The sequence below is a fragment of the Crocuta crocuta genome, unplaced genomic scaffold, assembly GCF_008692635.1.
Source record: "Crocuta crocuta isolate KB4526 unplaced genomic scaffold, BGI_CrCroc_1.0 scaffold97, whole genome shotgun sequence".
In the NCBI taxonomy this organism is placed as follows: Eukaryota; Metazoa; Chordata; class Mammalia; order Carnivora; family Hyaenidae; genus Crocuta; species Crocuta crocuta.
The window spans coordinates 3,772,410-3,793,558 of record NW_027531999.1 but is presented as its reverse complement, the minus strand read 5'-3'; the positions used below and the strand labels follow the sequence as shown (position 1 = coordinate 3,793,558).

The following is a 21,149-nucleotide window of genomic DNA, read 5'->3' as shown; positions in this document are numbered from 1 at the left end:
ATGTAGAATCCTAGGGGCACCCATCTGGCTGACTCAGTCAGGAGAGCATGTGCTTCTTGATCTTAGGGTTGTGACTTCCAGTCCCACATTAGGCATGGAGCCTACTTAAAACAAAAATAAAATATAGAATGGTGAATCTTTTACAGAAGGTTTTCAATTTACTTTGCTTAGATCCATCAGAGAAATCACTGTCTATGGCAGCTGTAACCTTATGAAATATATTTCTTAAATAACAAGACTTGAAGGTCAAAATTACTCCTTGACCCATGGGATGCAGAATAGATGTTGTGTTAACAGGCATTAAAACAATGTTAATCTCATTGTACATCTCCATCAGAGCTCTTGGATGACCCGGTACTTTGTCAATAAGCAGTCATATTTTGAAAGGAATCTCTTTTTCTGAGCAGTAAGTCTCAACAGTGGGCTTAAAATATTCAGTAAACCATGTTGCAAACAGATATGCTGGCATCCAGGGTTTGTTCCATTTGTAGAGCCCAGGCAGAGTAGATTTAGGGTAACTTTTTAAAAAAATGTATATTTTTAATGTTTATTTTTGAGAGAGAGAGAAAGCACAAGTGGGGGTAGGGCAAGGAGAGAGGAGACAGAGAATCTGAAGCAGGCTGCAGGCTCTGAGCTATCAGTACAGAGCCTGATGCAGGGCTCGAATTGATGAACGGTGAGATCATGACCTGAGCCAAAGTTGGATGCTTAACTGACTGAGCCACCCAGGCACCCTGACTTAGGGTAACTTTTAAGGGCCTGAGGCTTTTTGGAATGGTCAGTGAGCACTGGCTTCAACACAAAGTCAGCATGTCCTTTGAAGTTGTGAAGCTAAGGCATTGGCTTCTCTCTAGCTACAAAAGTCCTAGATGGCATCTTCTTCCAATATAAGACTGTTTCATCTACATTAAAAATCTGTTGCTTAGTGAAGCCATCATCAGTGATTATCCAGATCTCCTGGAGAACTTGCTGCAGCTTCTGTATCAGTACTTGCTGCTTCACTTTGCACTTTTATGTTATACATATGGCATTTCCCCTTAAACTTGAACCAACCTCTGCTAGCTTTAACTTCTCTTCTGCAACTCCCTCACTTCTTTCAGCCTTCATGGAATTGAAAAATTAGGGCCTTGCGCAGGATTAGGCTCTGGCTTAAGGAAATGTTGTGGTTGGTTTGATCTTCTATCCAGACCTCTAAATCTTTCTCCACATCAGCAATAAGGCTGTTTCACTTTCTTATCATTCGTGTGCTCACTGGAGTAGCACTTTTAATTTCCTTTGCATTCCCAACTTGGCTATCTGGTGCCAGAGGCCCAGCTTTCAGCCTATCTTGGCTTCCAACATGCCTTTCTCACTAAGCTTAATCGTTTCTAGCTTATGATGTAAAGTGAGAAACATGTGTCTCTTCCTTTTACTTCGGTACTTAGATACCATTGTAGGGTTATTAATTGGCTTGCTTTTAATATTGTTGGTCTCAAGGAATAGGGAGGGCTGAGGAGACAGAGAGATGGGGAAATGGCTAGTTGGTGAACAGTCAGAATAATACACATAACGTATTGATTAAGTTATTCCATCTTATATGGGCATGGTTTGTGGCTCTCCATTATAATAGTAATAGCAAAGATCACTGATTACCATAATACATGTAATAATAATAAAATTAAAATGTTGGAAATATTGCGAGAATTGTGGCAGAGACATGAAATGAGCAGATGCTGTGACATCCATAGGCTATGGTGCAGACAGACTTGCTTGATGCAGAGTTGCTATAAACCTTCCATTTGTAAAAAAAAAAAAAAAATGTACCAGCTGTGAAGTGTAATAAACCAAAGCTTAATAAAAGGAGATATGCCTGTATTGGTTGGACAGCAGTTGTTATGCACAGCAGTGTGTTAAGGATAATTTGAGATTATTCCTCCTCATTTTTGCAAAGTATTCACATATATGTGATTTCAGAAAATTCCCACCAACACTGTGAGATATATAAAGAAGTCATTATTATCTTTATTCTTCAAATAAAAAAGCCAGTACAGAAGGTTAAGTGACTGCCCCAAGATCACGCAGCCAGTTTGTGTCATGACATAGATTAAAATGTTCAGGTTTTCCCTACATATATGGGGCTGTGGGATAAATAAGGAAAGTATTTTGGAGACTTTAATTCATTTCAGTGTTTGATATCAATGAACGGTGTCATGATGTTCCATATGGGAACACAGCTTCATAATACCAGAAAGAGCTAGTATATTACAGTTTGTTTTGATACATTAAGACTGTGGATACCAAAGGAGGTGGAAAAAAGCTCATAGATTTTATGACATTTCCCATTACCAATGAAAAGGACTCCTCAAAAGGTCTGTATATTTAGAAAATTGCAGATATGGGACCCTTTCCCAAAGGATCTGAACATATTTTAAGGTCTGAGTTTTCATCTGATGAAAGCCAAGTGAGATTGTTATAATTGTTCCAAAAAATTGAATCTACTTAATCTGCTGTTCCAACATGATACCAAGTTTATGATAATAATTATCCCAAAGCTCATTAAGAAAAAAAAAAATCCATCACTGTCTATTTTGTTTCCTTGTAGTGCCTCGTTATGTTTGGAGTAGAGCAAAATGCATCAACATCTATTTGGTATACCTTTGGACTTAGTTGATTGTTTGCTATGATAGGATCTGGGTCAAAGCCAATTTGCCATTCACAGCCCAGGGGGCTCTAGGGACCATGCAGCAAAGCTCTTTAAGTGAATTGACACAAAATGATGTTCAAAGTTGTTACTTCTATTCTTTTTCTGCTTTTGTCAATTGAATGTCAATGGTTGAATCTTCCAAGCTGCTCAGGGTTCAGACAAGTGAGAATGAAAACCTTGAAGATACCTACTTGTGCTTTATCTGAACCCAAACTAAGAACTAAACTTGATGGGCTTTTTTTTATTATTATTATTATTATTTTAAAATCAGTAGCACATGCTTGTGGCAAAAACATTGAAACAATACCAAGAGATTGTATGTTGAACAGTGAATCTCCTTCCCAGACCAGTTTCCCCACCTCCCAGTTCCTGGCCTTGAAGAAACCACTGTTACTGGTGCCTCACATATTCTCCGGAGAGAATTTGCAATGCTCCCTGCAATGCTGAGTTTGCAATGCTCCCTGGGCTGCCCAGAAAGGCAGAAAGTGAAGACATTGCATTAGTGTCGACTTTTTAGATAATCAGGGGCTATAGTGCGTGTCTGAATTTGTGACAGCCTGCCTCAAACACACAAAAGTTTCTCATTTAGAAGAATAGGCCATCATTTTAAAAACATTAATTCTGTTGTGAGGCTTTGGAGGGATTCAGAGATCCCTGCTTAGGCTATTTGGAAATATGTTCAGCAGCCACATGAGGTGGGGAGGAGGGAAGGCAGTAGAGTGAAGAATTCCTCAGCAAAGAATTTCACTTAAGAGTAAAATCTCCAGAACTTTGTCTAATCTCAATAGTTTCACTTGTATTCTCATTGAAGACTGCCCTTGGCCAGGGCTACCTCTGATGGGAAAAGTCAGAATCATTATTTAATAATTAAAGGAAGTATAAGTCCAGCTCCAGAATTTACTAGCTTTGTGGCCTTGGGCACAGAGTCTTTTTGATATCTGTAAAATGAGGAGAATGGTACACATCTCATAGAATGGGGGTATGCACTAGACGCAACAAATGTAGCTATTGTTATCCTTTGTCTTTTTTAAAAAAAATGTTTAACGTTTATTCGTTTCTGAGAGACAGAGAGACAGAGCACAAGTGGGGGAGGGTCAGAGACAGAGGGAAACATAGAATCGGAAACAGGCTCCAGGCTCTGAGCTGTCAGCACAGAGCCAGACGTGGGGCTCGAACTCACGAACCCTGAGATCATGATCTGAGCTGAAGTCAGTTGCTTAAATGACTGAGCCACCCAAGCTCAGTTATCCTTTTCAATGTCATCTGTGTTTGGGGAAAAATTGAGGTGTATTAAGTATATTTTTCCTGTCATTTGCTTGTCAGTTGCATATGAAATCATAAATATTAAAGTGTTTTAAAACTATAAAAGGACTAGCTTAATGCAAAGTATTTTTATTATCTGGGCTTTAATAAACTCATAGTATCTTCTGATGTAAGGTTCTGGTTTTAAATCCTTATCATTGTTATCATTGCTGAAAAGGTTGTTTTGCAACTAGACATCCCAAACCATGGCATTCTGAGGTCCTGCTTGTGGGGAGTAGAGCAGTTAGGGGCTCTCCTGGTGCCACAGTTATTTGGATACCTCAGAATGTCCCATCCAATATATGATTCTCAGGTGAAAGACTTACATAACATTGTTTTCCTCTGCTCTGAGGAAACAAACAATCATCTGTTTGCTACTGTAACTTCAATGGTAACATCGTTCTGTATTTTTTCCAGGCCTCTAACCCTGGGCAGTTTGACAATGACAGTGATGCATTATGGCAGCGAGGACAAGTTCCAGAATCTGTTGTTTGTCATGGTCGAGTGGGAATCAATACAGATGCGCCGGATGAAGCCCTGGTCGTCTGTGGCAACGCGAAAGTGATGGGGACAATTATGCATCCCTCTGACAGCAGGGCAAAGCAGAATATCCAGGAGGTGAGCACAGGGCAGGCCTTGGGCGCCTCTGCTGACACCTGAGTCAGGTGTGACTCAGGTGTGAGTCAGGTGGGCACTCCTGGACTCTGACACACGTCGCACAGAGCATCTCTACATGTCGTCTGTTAATAGGGGATGAACATAATGTATAACGGTTGTGAGTGTTGGAGCCAACAGGCATCTCTGCTGAAAGGGTAACATAGCCCCTACCCAGGAGAATAGATTCACCTGCCAGGAGCAGTGGGCAGTGACAGCATAGCACTGGCTTCCCAAGCAGAAGTCTCTGAGCTGTTTTCCATGGGCCATTGCCCTTCCTTCCACACATTGTCAGCCATTGGAGTTTGCCTTTTCCTTTCTGTCTCCAAATGCCCATCTCCCTGTTCATCTTCTGGGCACTCTCTCAGTCCAGTCCCTGCCTGTATTTCTCCTGGACCCCAGTCTCTCCCTCCCAGAGTCCCAAGGACCAGCCCTGTCAGCCATTCTCTTCCCCATTCATTGTTTTTCTCTGAGGAGTAGTTGGAGACACTCCTCTTCCCCCACCCCTCGCCTCCACGAGGTCAAGCCCATCACCTGAAGCTCAGGGCCAAGACCTTCTCACACTGTGGAGAGACAGTCACCCAGTGGAAGGCAGAAATCAAGCTTAAAAATCAGGCAGTGCTTCACTTTGGGCTCGCCCTGGGCAAAACAACTCCACCCCAACCCAGTGCCTTCATCGTATGATGGAAATGGTGCATCTCTGCTTGACCCCTTTATTTGTTTTGACCCATTGAGATAAGAAGTACTGAATCACCTTGGAAAGTCACAACTGCCATGAAGACCCAAGAGATTAGGTTTAAGATGTGAATCCCTTAGCCAGAGCACTCCTGGTTTGAGCTCTTCCATCCTTGAAATCTGTTTCCCATTTCCTGCTTCTCCTACTTCCCCACCTTCTCACTCACACTGCTGTTCCTATAAGCATTTTTGAGGTTGTCCAGAATTGTGTTTTTAACCTCCTTCCCTTATTCTTTTTTAGCGAATAGGAGACACAATCTGTAAATCATTGGTCATTCTTCCAGACTGCATTCCTTTCCCAGTGCAAATCTGCACTGGTTTTTCTAAACCGGCCAAGGAATGTCCTCCTTTGCTGAGTGCATTCCAAAGAATGATTGTAATTGTAGACTTTTATACTGATTGCAAAGCTGTGGTTCATGTTCGAAGAGCTGTGACCTACTAGCCGGATGGGAACTCTTAGGGCTAGAAAGTTCTCACGTACGTTTCCTGATTCCAGTCCCAGATATTGTGCTTTTTTGGCTTTTAGAAAGAGATAAACTGTCTGTGTTTCAGATCACGCCAACCCAAACTTATTTTTGCAATTGGCTATACAATACCAGGTCTTATCTAAATGCAAATGGAAGATAACAAGCTGGGAAAGTCCCCCACAACTCGTCCCACTACCGCTACCGTTAGGCTTTCCCCCCGAATCCACTTACCAGATGTCTTCTGGTGGTGCCCCTTGTCTGAAGAAAACATATTGTCTTAAAATAACAAGCTTCCCTAGAACTTCTCAAATCCCCTCCACGACACCTTCTTGTACAGATAAAATGTCACCCCAACCCAGGCTCCCAGTGTAGAATTCCTGTATCCCCCGGCTGCTCACGGCAGCATGATGGAAGGGTTCTAGTCCCAGTTCTGGCAAGAACTGGCACAGGGACCTTGGCCCAGAGATGTTCTATGCTTCTGTTTATGCTTCTGTGAACAGAGAAAGCTCACTCCTGTTAAGGGCTTCTTCTAAGCTCATGTACGTGAAGCATTCTTTAGCGGGACAAATAGATATTATCATTATTTACTTCTATAATACACAAATTATATGTAATTCATTTATTAACTTCTTTCATATCAATATATTTGTTCTTAATAGGCCTATCCACATTTATGAAATATAAGTCTCTAGAAACCTTATTGTAGAGGCTGCTTTTAGGCCACAGACTTGAGTGATGGAATGTAGGAAGGGCTCACAGGGACCAGCATGCTGAACACAGACAGGCCCATCAGACGACGCACCTCAGAATATCCATAGGCCTTAAGTAACCAATGGGCTACTTACAATCAGATGTGGTTACCAAAAGAAGTCCATACATCCCCATGCCTCCTCATCTTCCCCATCTAAATACAGCCCCCATCCACTACCTCATTGCAGACAGCCTTTCCCTCACTGTCCTGCCCGCCACTCCTGTTGTGGTATACTTAGTATACTTCTGTCTCCTTTGTTCTGCCTTGGGTGAATTTTTTCATAGCTTGTGCTGCCAGCTTCCACCCAATCGAGTCACTGCACATTTGGGGGCCCGCATCCAATGACGAGAGACACACTTATCAGTCCTGTTCACCATTGCAGACAAAAGAGATGATGGTAACACTGATGATGGGGCTGACAGATGTGTGAACTTCATCTTCACCTCCTGACTCAGTTTGTCCGACTTTTTTTTTTTTTTTTTTTTGTCCGACTTTTAAGAATAGCCATTCCTCCAAATGCTCCAGGAAGTGGACCCTTGGTTAATCTGATTATAAGCATAGGACTGGAGGCAATTTCTCATTCTTAAAGGATGCATGGTAACCAGAGCTGGGTTCTGGATGAGCTGTTGCAAAACAGTGGCCAACACAATTGCCCGGTACTGTGATGATGGGGAGAAATGAATATAAGTTGCTTCCTTGCCCTGGCTCTGTGCCTCCTCACTCAGGGCAACAGAGGCTGTTTTGTAGGTATTAAGCACGTGAGCACTCTGCATAGAGAGTCCTCGTGGAGATCCCTGTACTCATATGGACACGTAGACAAGACACAGAGAAGATAAAGCAAATGTGATTGAACCCCATGCCCTGGAAGCACTGGGAAAATGAGGTTGGCCTTGAAGAGGAGCAGCCTAACTTCTGACACTGTTTCCTGTTGAGACTACAGACTGCAGAAGGAAAGGCAGCTCTTTCAGTGAAAACAGCAAAATTAGGGTGGAGATGATATTCTGGAAAACAGAGGAGCATGAAAATCGTCAAGGCCAATGCAAAAAAGTGAGGAAGCTGAAAGTGGAATGCATCAGTGAAATTCTATGATGAAGGCTGAAAATAAGGCTACAAGAGATTCAAAAATAAAAACCGGGAAAGAAATCAGTTAAGATTCAATGCTCCAAGGGCCAGGAGCCAAATGAAGAAATTCCTCAATTTGGGGTGAGCCAGTGTTACTCAAGCTTTTCCTGATGCGAGACTAATAGTCTAGGCTGTGGCCAGATGGTGGATAACAAGATCTCCCTCCCTGAACCAACTGTGGAGGCCCATAGGCAAGAATGACTTTTCTGTGGTGCACTTCTGGGGTTAATGATAGAGAAGCCTTGGGCGTGAGGCAGCATGACCATGATGGCCATCTACATTCAGGGTCAAAACTTTCCAAAATTGCTGTGGGCAAGATTGTAGCAGACACCTGAGTTCAGCTTCTAGCTTCTTACTCAACCCACACTGATGAGCAAGGTGTGATGTTAAGTGTTGGCCAGTGTTTGGTTCCTGGAGGAGGATTCTGAGAAGGCACAGACAGCCCTTGCCTCGAGGGCTTTCCCTGGGTCAAGTGTACACATAGGAAGCGTTTGGTATGGGCAGTTTGTATTTAGCTTTGGTACGTCTACAGCCCCACATTAGAAACCAGAAGAGCATTTTCTTACAGAAACGTCATAGAAGGAGTTTAGATCCCCAAACCAACCATCAGAATATTCTTCAGCCAAAAATCTCTCTGAAGCACAATGGTAATTAGACCATCAAACCCACACTTTGCTTTGTCCCGCAATATGCCTTCAGGGGAAAATGTATTAAAGGATCCAGCTTAGTCACCAGGGGTCATGTTCCCTCTGTGTAGCTTGGACAGCCTCAGTGAGGACACAGCCTCCTCTGCTTCTTGTCGGTAGCAAAGGTCACCCGTGAGGGCTTGTGTAGGAACCACAGGGATAATGAAAAGTAGGCAAAGCAGCCACAGGACTCCCAAGGGTGCAGGGAATGGGGAACTGGGTGGGGCCTGGCTAGCACAAGGCCAGTCCACACTGGCTCCTGATTGACAGGGATTGTTCTACTGTTTCACTGCCTTCACTCTTTCATGCTGCCTTCTTTCATTGAAGGTTTAGGGTGTCTGTAACATGTGATACACTCTGCTGGGCACTCCAAAGGTCCTGAGATCAACTAGATGTGAGCCTTGCCCTCAAACATAGAACTTAAAAAAAAGATCTAAACTCTGAGTAAGAAATATTCATTACATCTCCAATGCCTAGGACAGCACCTAGCAGACAGTAGCTGCTCATTAAATATTTGCTGAATGAAGGGGCTCACAGAGAGAGCTGTGTGCACAGGGCAATGTGAGATTGTGACTGCTCCTTCTTAGCATGGCCTGCAAGGCCCTGTCTACTCTGGCCTTAATCATTACAGTCTAGTAATGCCAAACTCTGCCCTGGTTGTGCAGACATCATTCAGGGAACTGACTCCCTTGGGGTTTTACTCACGGTGTACATTCCACCTTGCATCCCGGTCTCAGTCTCACCCTTTCCGTCCCTTCTCCCTACCCTGCATCTTTCCCTAACTCCTATCTTAAATTTAGTTTTATTAGGTTTATTTATTAAATTGTTAGTTTAACAAATGTTAGTTGAGTATCAACTACATGCAAGGAACTGTACTAGAAACTGGTAATAAAGTGGTGAACAGAATATCATGGCCTTAAATATGTTCTCACTCTCATGAGATGTATATCCTATAGGGAAGACAGATAATGAAGGTGACACAACTTTGTCTGGTGATACTTTTGATTAGTGCTACGAAGAAAAACAACAGCTCCCATTAGCACATAAGGTGAAGGGACCCTTCCTAGTGTTGGAAATCAAGAAACACTTCCCTGGTGAAAGGATGTTTAAGTTGGGGGAGGAGAAGGTAGGAATGGGAAGGAAAAGCTTTTGAAGCTGGAAGATGCCCTGAGCCAAAGGCCTGAAGTGAAAGGAACAGAACTAGTTTGAAGATCAAAATAAGCCAAGATCTCAGTGGGACTTTGCCATCTCTAGGAAGCCTTCCTTTATGCTCCCCTAGGAATATTTTGGGGTCTTCCTTGAAGCTGCCAAATTCTCTATCCATAATTCCATTTTCACCCTGCATTTCTCACACTGTAATATGTGATGGGTCTGCCTATCTAGTCCACAAACATTAAAAAAAAAAAATTTTATTGAGAGTGAGAGAGACAGAGTGTGAGTGGGAGAGAGGCAGAGAGAGGAGGAGACATAGAATCCGAAGCAGGCTCCAGCCTCTGAGCTGTCAGTACAGAGCCTGTCATGGGCTCAAACCTGCACACCATGAGATCATGACCTGAGCTGAAGTTGGAGGCTTAACTGACTGAGCCATCCAGGCGTCCCACAAACATTTTTTAAAAATTTTATTTAATAAGTTTAAATTTTAGGAAACTTGGAATGTGTAATCCCATAGAAACAGTATGCTACAAAGTCAAGACATTTAGAAAACCTATTTATTCATTTTCATTTTATTTTTAACCGACTGAGCCACCCAGGCACCCTTATCCTTCATTTTATTTTTAAAATTTTCTTAATTTTTATTTTGTTTATTTATGTTTTATGTGAATATAGTTTACACACAATGTTACATTAGTTTTGGGTGTACAACATAGTGATTCAATGACTCTGTGTGTTATGCTATTATCGTCACAAGTATAGCCACCATACAATGCTATCACAACTCCAGTGACTATATTCCCTGTGCTGTACCTTTTATTCCCATGACTTCATTCCATAACTGGAAGCCTGCATCTTTTAAAAAAAATTTTTTAACATTTATTCATTTTTGAGAGACAGAGTTTGAGAATGAGAATGAGCCACAGAATCCAAAGTAGGCTCCAGGCTCTGAGCTGTCAGCACAGAGCCTGACGCGGGGCTCAAACTCAACGGAACTCGAGATCATGACCTGAGCCAAAGTTGGATGCTTAACCGACTGAGCCACCCAGGTGCCCCTGGAAGCTTGTATCTTCCACTTCCCTTCACCTATTTTGCCTATTCTCCCACCACCAAACCTCTGGCAACCATCAGTTTGTTCTCTATACCTGCTTTTTGCTTATTCACTTGTTTTGTTTTTGATTTTGTTTGTGTTTAATTCCACATATAAGTAAAACCAGATGGCATTTGTCTTTATCTGACTTATTTCACTTAGCATAATCCCCTCGAGGTCCATCCATGTTGTCTCAAATAGCAAGACCTCACAATTTTTTAATGGCTGAGTAATATTCCATTGTATGAATATACTACATCTTCTTTACCCATTCATCTAGGGTTGGCCACTTGGGTTGCTTCCATATCTTGGCTATTGTAAATAATGCTACAATAAACATAGGGGTGCATATATCTTTTTGAATTAATGTTTTCACTTTCTTTGGGTATTCACCAGTGGAATTACTGGAACATATGGTATTTCTATTTATAACTTTTCAAGGAACTTCCATACTGTTTTCCACACTGGCTGTACTATTTTAATTCTCACTAACAATGCACAATAGCTGTACCAATTTATATTCCCCATAATAGTGTACCAATTTACGTTCCCACTAATAGTACATTTTTCTCCACATTTTTGCCAGCACTTGTTATTGCTTCTCGTTTTGATTCTAGCCATTCTGACAGGTGTAAGGTGATATCTTACTGTGGTTTTAATTTGCATTTCTATGGTGATTAGTGACAATGAGCATCTTTTCATGTGCCTGTCAGCCCTCTGGATGTCTTCTTTGGAAGAGTGTCTGTTCAGCTTGACTGCCCATTTTTAATCAGATTATTTGTTTTTTTGTATAACTTCTTTATATATTTTGGATACTAACCCCTTATCAAATATATCATTTGCAAATATCTTCTCCCATTTAGTAGGTTACGTTTTTGTTTTGTGGATGGTTTCCTTCACTGTGCAAAAGCTTTTTATTTTGATGTCATCCCAATAGTTTTATTTTTGCTCTTGTTTCCCTTGCCTTAGGAGATATAAATGTTGCCGTGACTGATGTCAGAGAAATTACTACCTGTGTTCCCTTCTATGAGGTTTATGGTTTCAGGTTACACAATTAGTTGACCACAAATTTTAAAAAGCAATCATTTTTTAAAGTCCCAACACTTAGTGTAATGCATTCGATGTTGAAGGTGATTGTTAAATGTTAGTTGAATAAAACAATGAATAAATGAATTGAACCAAGCTTTTAATAGCAGCAAGTATCAAAATAACAGTGAGCTCCAAATTATACTTCCCCATAAGTACCTGAAGGACAGTTTGCCCATTTAGCCAGTTAAGTGTCAAGCCACAATTTTTCACAATCAGCTAAACCAGTGAAGGATGGGGAGCTTTTAATGATATTGGAGGAGCTTTTCAACTCATTCAACAGAGAGGGTCACGGGAGTTGAAGGCTATGTCAGGAGTTTTCATAAAACAAGAATAACAAAGCACTTTTGGTTACTCTAATACATGGATGAATGTCCAAGCAGTGTAATTTTAATTGCCAAGAGACCACTGGTTTTGTAGTCATTATATCTTAAAAGAAAATTATAACTGAAGAGAAAATCCTAAAAGAAAAAGGGCAGGGCACCTGGGTGACTCAGTCTGTTAAGATCCAACTTTGGCTCAGGTCATGATCTCACAGTTTGTGAGTTTGAGCCCCATGTCAGGCTCTGTGCTGACAGCTTGGAGCCTGCTTCAGATTCTGTATCTCCCTCTCTCTCTCTGTTCCTCACCTGCTCGCACTCTTTCTCTCTGTCTCTCTCAAAAATAGATAAAGATTTTTTTAAAAAAGAAAAAAGAAAAAGGGCTGCCAGCATTTTACTTATAGAATAAGGTCATTAAAAAAATTGATTCTGCTATTACCATGAATTCATTTTTAAAAAACCTCAAAAGAGAATCCTTTGAATGAAACATATTTAGCTTTAGGAAACACTCACTTTGTTGTGTATTGTGATCATTTTGCTGGGACCCAGTGACATTATTTTGAGGAATTGGCAGTGAAAGTTGGGAATACCTTCATAACCTGTAAAAGAAGTGAGCTCAGAGAAGCATGCCATCACTGCCCAGAGTGGTTTGGGGGAGAAGCCATCTGTAGGAGAGGAAAGTCTGGATCTTGGAAGGTCCAGCAGGTGGACAATACAGGCTTGCAACCTGCCACTTGAGGAAATGTCTTCCAGTGAGATGTCCAAAAGCAAATCAATAATATAGTAGTTATACCCATTCCTTAAAGGTTGTTACTTGAACTAAGCATTTTCAGTTCATAAGTACAAGGTTGGCCTATATTTGGTGTTTTAGTGTATGTCCATTTGGAAACGATCCCTTGCAATCCTGAGTAGCGATTTTTTTCTCTCTAAAGTGATCAGTCTCCATTCTCAGAAGGAGAGTTCACCCCTCAAAGGAGAGAAAAAAAGGCAAGAGTAGTGAATGGGGGCGATTTCACCCTGTAATTTAGACATAAAAACCCTGTCTTCGTTTGTCAGGGATGGAAGTCACTGACATGGACCTTGAAGCTTTGGTTTCTCTGAGGAGAAAAACAAACTTTTCTTAAAATAGTTCGGGCAAGAAGGAGGAACCGCCCTGCTGTCAACACTCCTAGTTTCTCTGGATCTCTTTGGGCATTGATTTGAATGGGAAATATCTCAGTGGGTGAAATCCGCTCTTCTTTAATTAAATTAGGTTGACACAAGCGAGCAGCTGAAGCGAATAGCCCAAATGAGGATTGTTGAATACGACTACAGACCTGAGTTCGCATCTTCAATGGGAATAAACACTGCCCATGAAACAGGTATGATCACAAGTTCCCTTTTTAATTTCATGTTGTCAACTCTTGAAAGTTTAATTCCCTCTTTATGTGGAGGTTGTGTGCTATGGCAGTGATTTCCTCTGTGAAATCCGTAATCACTAGCATAGGAAAGGTGACAGAAATTTCTGTCATCTTGACTCAACAACCCCATCGCTATTCCTGCACCCCAAGGTACTGGCCGAATATTTTGAATACATTGTTCCTTTTCACTGGAGTCATCTTGCTCAGGGCTGGGGGCGGGGGGCGGGGGGGAGGACAGATGGCAGCTCTAGCTGTAAGAGGTGTGACACTGAGCAGATGCCAGAGAGGGAGAGGTATGGTCAGTCTGGGTCAGAGAAGGGACACAGTGGTGTTTATACTCGTATCCAGGAGTCTTAGAGAAAGAGGGACCATTTAGGTGGCAAATCCTCCTCCAGGAAACTAAAGGAAATCAAGCTGATGCCCTTCCCTTACTTCTTTATACAGGGATTTCAAGGTATTTACTCCCTCCCTCCAACATCTGGCCCAGAGTCTCAAGGAAAAGTCAAGAAAATGACACCCCTACTTTTAATCCTATGGTGGTTATGGGCTCAAAATTCCTTCTTCAAATGTATCATAGATCAAAGCGAAAGCTGTGAAGGGATAAGCATGTATTTGCAAAGATGTCCTGGGGGGCTATCAGCCTTCCATTTTGATGTAGGCTTGGGAGGATGTTCTCCAGAGAGGTCTTTTCCTGACTAAACCTGTTGGGAGTGTTTTTGTCTAGGAATGATCGCCCAGGAGGTACAGGAGATCCTGCCTAGAGCCGTAAGAGAGGTCGGTAATGTCACCTGTGACAATGGGGAGACGCTGGAGAACTTCCTTATGGTTGATAAGGTAACCACTGAATATATCTGCCATTAGAGCTATGACCCCCCACAGTGAACCCCTTTCCGTGGCACCACAATGCGCTGAAACTTCCAACCAGGAAACAGGATAGTAAAAAGAAAGCTTCACTCAGCTGTGGAGTAATTGGTATCAGTTATGCTACGCTACTCAGAGGTACCAAAAAGGAGCCCCATAAGGGAAAAGGGAAAAGGAATATGTAACAGTGACAGTAGAGTTGAGCGGGTCTTACTTTTGGAGGAAAAACTGACCCAGGGAAAGTCCAGTTAGCAGGAGCACCCAGAAAATGTGACCTAATGTCATGTGAAATAGTGACAGCAAGATTTGATTAGACTTGTCTTAGAAAATGGGACTCAAACTTAAGAAAGTATAATTTATCTCAATATACTTTAGGTTATCACTAAAATAGAATGATTAAATTCTTAGACTGATTAAAGACTGAAAGGAGGGTTGATTTTTCTTTTCAAGCATAGTTTTTCAACAAAATTGTATGTTCCACTTTCATGACACAATCATAAAGTGGGTCACTCTTAAAAAGATATTCATGAGGCTCATCGTTTTCCCCAAGGGCCTGTCGGAATTCTTTGATATTCAAATGATTCCCTTTTGAAGGAAGGACCCCATCCTTATAGATGAGATCCCCTTCTCTTGGTAAGGGGTCTAAGGCTGTCATTCCCTTGCTTGCCAATGCTGTGTGTGTGTGTGTGTGTGTGTGTGTGTGTGTGTGTGGCTTGAGTGGTGCTCCAAGCTCACGTTTATTAATTCTATGAAATCCTGCCTTTTTTGCAAGGTTGGCAAATTCACCCTGCTGCTGACTTACTGTACATTGCACTGTTATATTTGATGCTGGAGGGAAAACTGGCTGACATGGGGATGTTATAGTTTGTAGGGAGAGATGTCTGAGGTGAGATTCATTTGTAATCTGTCAGTTCATGGGGCCAGGACTTCTCAAACTTCAAAGTATACATGAATCAGTGGAGGAACTTACAAAAATACGGACTCTGATTCAGCAAGAAAGGGGTAAGACCCAAGATCTTGCATCTCTAACCAGCCTCCAGGTGGGGCCTATTTTGCCAACTTCACTGCTCAGCAAGCCACACTTGGAGTAGCAAGGTAGAGGGTGCCTTTCCATGCTGGGCCCTTCCTCAGTCTTCTTCCTACAAGCTCTTGGACAACAAATACTTAAGATAATGAGGCCTGGATGGTCTGCTCTGCCCTGAGGCTGCAAGGACATAGGGGCAGAGGTTGAGTTACTTCCTCCTGCTTTCCAGACCCCTCTAGAATAGAAGCAGCTCTTTGGTCATGCCCTCAGACCTGGGCTACCACTTCCCTTGAGAAGTGTATCTTGAGAGATCTATTTTTAATAATAAAGTACTGAAGTTACCCAGTTATTTACTTAAAATATAAGATAAGGGATATTCTGAGGTATTCATGTAATAAGGTCACCCTCACTGTCTTGCATTTTCAGAAGCTTCCTGGGTGAGAGAAAAGTATGTAGACACAGCCATCAAGCTCAGGGTGCAGCCTTGGGAATGTGTCATTACACTCCAAGATAGGGCTCTTGGGGGTTACTCATTTGGTAGCAGCTATGTCTCTTCTGGCTGTGTCCTCTGCTGGGACCCTTAGGAAAGAGATTTCTGTGTTTTCTGTGTAGGTAACATCTGTCCAGGGCTTTTTATTGCTACCCTTCAGGAAAATAATTAGTTCTCCCCTGGCCCAGTATCTTCCCATTCTCAGTTGAGTTGAATGAGCATAGTCAGGATTATTAGCAGGATTGTTAGTCAGGATTATTAGCAGGATTGTTAGTCAGGATTCCAGCAGTTCTGAGGGCTACCCACCCCTTTAGTCCCCCAGAGAGGCCACAACCCAAGTTCATTCCCAAGAAGGCAAGCCCAGAGCCCTAGGAAAATAAGGGTGGTATTCCTGTTGTAGGCAGCCAGGTTCATTTGTCATTTGAGGAGCAATTCATGCCAAGGCAGCATTCAGTTTATAAGTAAATAAAACTGACAGGAGTCCGGAATGGACAGGTTGTGATTCTCTGAGTGATAGGATCTTATAGTGATTCAGTCTATGAAGACATCACCCAGGCCACACTGGTTTACAGAATCTGTTAACACTAAGAGCAGGTGAACAGGTCCATGCTCTGAAGCCTGGCTTTGCACTTCGGTTCACTTCTGAGGATAGACTTTAGTTGCTGGTTTAATCCTCAACACCGTGGAATATCCCTCCACTACATTATAAATACTTCACAGAATGTCTCCTTTACTCTTTCTTACTAAGAACACAGATAATGTGACTCCTATTGCCCCATGCTGTCTGTCAATTGTACAGTGGGCAAGATGTACAGAGAGCCTCTTGCTTTCCTGGCCTCCTACCCATTGGTGTGGGCGCCATGTTGGCCTTGATTGCCACATCCAGGACAGCTTGTTTTAAGGAACTTTTCTAGGACTTCCTGGGTTTCATGTGCCATACTAATAGGTCAGGTTCAGTTACAGTTTCTCCCTCTGTACTCCATTTCTCTTCACCGAATGTCCTTTTTTATGTTTTTATTTTAATTTATTCATTCTTATTAAATGTTTATTTTGAGAGAGAGCACAAGTTGGGGAGATGCAGAGAGAAAGAGAATCCCAAGCAGGCTCTGCACTGACAGTGCAGAGCCCAACATGGGTCTGGATCACACGAACCATGGGATCATGACCTGAGCTGAAATCAAGAATTGAACACTTAACTGACAGAGCCACTTAGGTGCCCCCAAATGTCCCTTTTTATTAAAGAAATTTTTATTGAAGCTAAAATGCAAACTAGAAATGCACATGAACATGTTGAAATGTGGCGCTCCGTTACAGTGCTGTCTTTTCCACATGTACTTTCTGCAACCTCATGCCCAAATAAGAAACAGAAATGGCTGAATCTTTACAGATTGTCCATGTAACCAACCAGAGCCGGAGATTAGTGATGTAGGTCAAAGTTGGTATAAATCATCTTCATCTTTCAGGAGAGATGACTGTGTAAGATGAACTTTTCTTATCTGGGGTAATTTGCTTCTTCTTATAAAATCCTATGGTTCGCGTACCCCAGTGAAAGCTCAGTGGTGGGAGGGGGCTGGTCCTGAGAGCCAGGAGCCATGGGAGGCGACCACCATAGTCTAACCCTGCATTAGACCATGAGGGCTTCACTGCTTGGCTTACTCATCTATCTCTTCACTTGGCAACTTTATTGATTTCTGTGATTATTTAGGAGCAGGTGGTTTCATTTCTTGAGCAGTATTATTAGGTGTATTTGGTGTAAGAAAAATGTACCCAATAAATATGAGTGGCCTTAAATGAATTTACAGCTAAGTTTATGTAAAGATGTTCACTCTGTGAATAACTAGGCCTTGAGTAGTGTGTGTGTATCTGTGTGTGTATGTGTTTGTGTTACAATTGCCTGTTATAAGCCACCCTTCTATGCTTTAGTATGTAGTTATTTTTCACTCATTGGTTCTCTTTTCCTTCAACTGTAATGTGGCAAAAATTGTCTGACTCATGCGAAGATCAGTAAGACAGGGTTCTTGTCTTTAAGCAGCTGACAGTCTAAGCGGGGTTATGAGACAGGCCAGGAGAATAGAGCTCTGAGTGACAGTGTGACAAGCACTGTGGGATGCACAGTGCTCCCGTCTGTGAACATTACGCAGGGGTTCACAGATGAGAAGGAAGCGGGGGACTGAGAGATAAGTGACAGAAGACAGTGGCCGACCTTGGGGTCCGAAGGTGTGACTGAGGAAGGGGGCATCACAGGTGACCTTTCAAATTTTCCTTTTTCTCACGCACAGTATCCAATTAGACACCAAGTGCTGCTGTTCTAACTTTGGCGACATCTCTCATCTGTTATCATCCCTTTTTATTCTCTTTATGCTTCTCACTTTTCTCCCTAGAACAAAAACAAAACTAAACATTCTAATCATACAATCTCCCTTTCCCACTTTGACTTTTCACTGGTTTATTGCTAACCCTCCAAAATCTGGATGGAATCTTCTTTCTAACTCATTTTCTAACACTCACACCCACTCCCCCCAACCCCAAAACACCTTCAGAATATCATGTCTCTGCACACATGGGCACCTCTGGTTTGCCAGCCCCTCCCCCACCAGCTTTGTTTTCTGTTCTCACACTCACCAAGTTTGTTTCTGCCTCAGAGCTGTTCTGTTGAGTGTTCTCTGCCCTAAAGACTCTTCTTTAGATGGTCTCATCATTTGGATCTCAGTGCCAAGACCTTCCCTGACCACCTCATCTAAAATAGTCTCCACATCACTTGGTTTCACTGTTTTGTAAGATTCAGGACCACCAAGGCAGTACATAGTGCCTTTGCTATAATTAGAAAAAGGAGCCTCCTCTGGGCCTGTGCAGACCCCATCCTCAGCTGTGCCTCTGTGCAGGGGACACATTGCAAACTTTTCCATTACACCCTGGAGAGTTCTGTCCCTAGCTGGAATTATCTTATTTGCCTACTTATTCTTTGCCAGTATCTCTGGTTAATGGTGTGACTCCAAAAATCTTCTGTATTTTTTGAAGCTATATCTCCCATATTTTATTTGTGGCTTCAACCCTAGGGCTTAGAGTACTGTAGGAATTCAACAAATAGTGTTTGAATGATTTAATTCTCTGATGCCTTGATTGATCCTGTCTCTATATTGGCTTAGGCCTCTGAATATAACATCTTCTAGACTATTTATCACATTGCATTGTCATTCTCTTTCTATTCCATATCTCTTCCACTAGACTGAATTTCTTGGGGTCAGAGAATGTGCCTTGTCAATGCTATGCTGTTTAGTATGTATCACATACATTGTGGGTTCTCAGTAATAATTTGTTTATGTTAATGGCTGAGTTTCTGAATCTCAAATAAAGGAGAGAAGCAGTTCTTTTAATATAATGAACTCTGATAGGAGAAGTGGTTTTCTAGTGGAAAAAATGAGTTCAATTTTGAGTTTGAGATGTCAACCAAACATTCATATGAAAATGTCCAGTGGGGAGTGAGAGTGTGGAGATTGAGAGCACAGTGGGGCTTAAGGAGAAGTTGCAGACATGGGTGAAGATGTTAATAAGGGAGAAGTTATGGATGCTGGTCACAGATTGGAGACCTGTTTCTAAGTCTGGATTACAAACTTCTTTTCCTCATGGTGTTTTAAAATTTTTCAAATTTGTTGCCTATCTGTAAAAATTAGGAGACCTTAGGGGCACCTGACTGGCTCAGTCAGTTAAGCGTCTGACTCTTGAGTTTGGCTCAGGTCATGATCTCATGGTTCGTGAGTTTGAGTCCCACATCGGGCTCTGTGCTGACAGATGGGAGCCTGATTAGGATCCTCTCTTTCTCTCTTTCTGCCCCTGCCCTGCTCTCTCTCTCTCTCTCTCTCTCGAAGTAAATAAATAAACTTAAAAAAAAGATTTTAAAAATTAGGAGATCTTCACACAAATTCTGGATTTCTGGCTCCCTTGAAATGCCAGATCTGGTGACATGATGCTGAGGAGAGGTCCCCTACAAGGGCTCCTGGGCCGTCCCACCCCTACTTCCTGGTACTTGCCTGGTCTATAGACTTTCCATTCTTATGGAATAAGAAGCAAGTAGACTAAAAGCAGCAGATTGCTTCTAGATTGTTGGGGCTCAGAGAGGAAGGAAGAGACCTGGGAAGGCTGAGAGGGTTGGGCTAATGCAGGAGAATATGGGGCAAGCACAGCACCAGAAAGCCAAGTGAGCAGAGAGGATGGATGAGTACATAGGGAGGACAGAGATGAGACGGGAAGAAAATGAACATTAACAAAATATTGTTGATTTTGATGATTGAAAAATCACCAATTGTATATGGCAGAGTGGTTAAGAGCATGGAGGTCAGCATCAGGTAAGACTTTGTCCAAAATCCTGGCTCAGCTAGTTTGGAGGATTATAAAGTCACTTTCATTGCTATACAGACCAAATTCATTTATTCTTCACAGTTCTCAGTAAAATCAATTTTAATATGGCAACTTAAAATTCTACCTTAGTCACTTTTTTCCCTCATGGAAGCAATTGCTTTTTTTTTTTTTTAGAAATGATTTTTGTTAATGTAAGATTTCTTAAGACAACTTTTGGGGTGCCTGGATGGCTCAGTCTGTTAAGCAGCTGACTTTTGATTTCAGCTCAGGTCATGCTTTCATAGTTTGTGAGTTTGAGCCCCACATCAGGCTCTGCTTTAACAAGGCAGGGTTTGCTTGGGATTCTTTCTTTCTTTCTTTTTTTCTTTTATAGTTTGTTGTCAAGTTTGTTTCCGCCCAGTGCTCATCCCAACAAGTGCCCTCCTTCATGCCCATCACCCCTTTCCCCTTCTCCCCAACCCCCATCAACCTTTAGTTCTCAGTATTTAAGAGTCTCTTAGGGTTTGCCTCCCACTCTCTCCTTAACTGTTTTTTCCCCTTCCCCTCCCCTATAGTCCTCTGTTAAGTTTCTCCTGTTCCAAATATGAGTGAAAATATATGGTATCTGTCCTTCTCTGCCTGACTTATTTCATTTAGCATAACACCCTTGAGTTCCATCCACGTTGCTATGAATGGCCAGATTTCATTCTTTCTCGTTGCTGTGTAGTATTCTATTGTATAGATAAACCACATCTTCTTGATCCATTCATCACTTGACAGACATTTAGGCTCATTCCATGATTTGGCTATTGTTGAAAGTGCTGCTATGAACATTGGGATACAAGTGCCCCTATGCATCAGCACTCCTGTATCCCTTGGATAAATTCCTAGCAGTGCTCTTGCTGGGTCATAGGAGAGTTCTACTGTTAATTTTTTGAGGAACCTCCACACTGTTTTTCCAGAGTGGCTACACCAGTTTACATTCCCACCA

At 42.1% G+C, this 21,149-nt stretch overlaps 1 protein-coding gene across 1 annotated transcript in view; it reads left to right on the top strand.

Annotated features, from left to right (window-relative positions):
- MYRFL (myelin regulatory factor like) overlaps positions 1 to 21,149 on the top strand; it is a 134,131-nt gene that overhangs the window by 74,353 nt on the left and 38,629 nt on the right. The window contains exons 11-13 of the mRNA XM_077775266.1: positions 4,403 to 4,603; positions 13,301 to 13,409; positions 14,173 to 14,282. Of these exons, the coding sequence (XP_077631392.1) occupies positions 4,403 to 4,603; positions 13,301 to 13,409; positions 14,173 to 14,282 (420 nt within the window). The remainder of the gene's footprint in view (positions 1 to 4,402; positions 4,604 to 13,300; positions 13,410 to 14,172; positions 14,283 to 21,149) is intronic.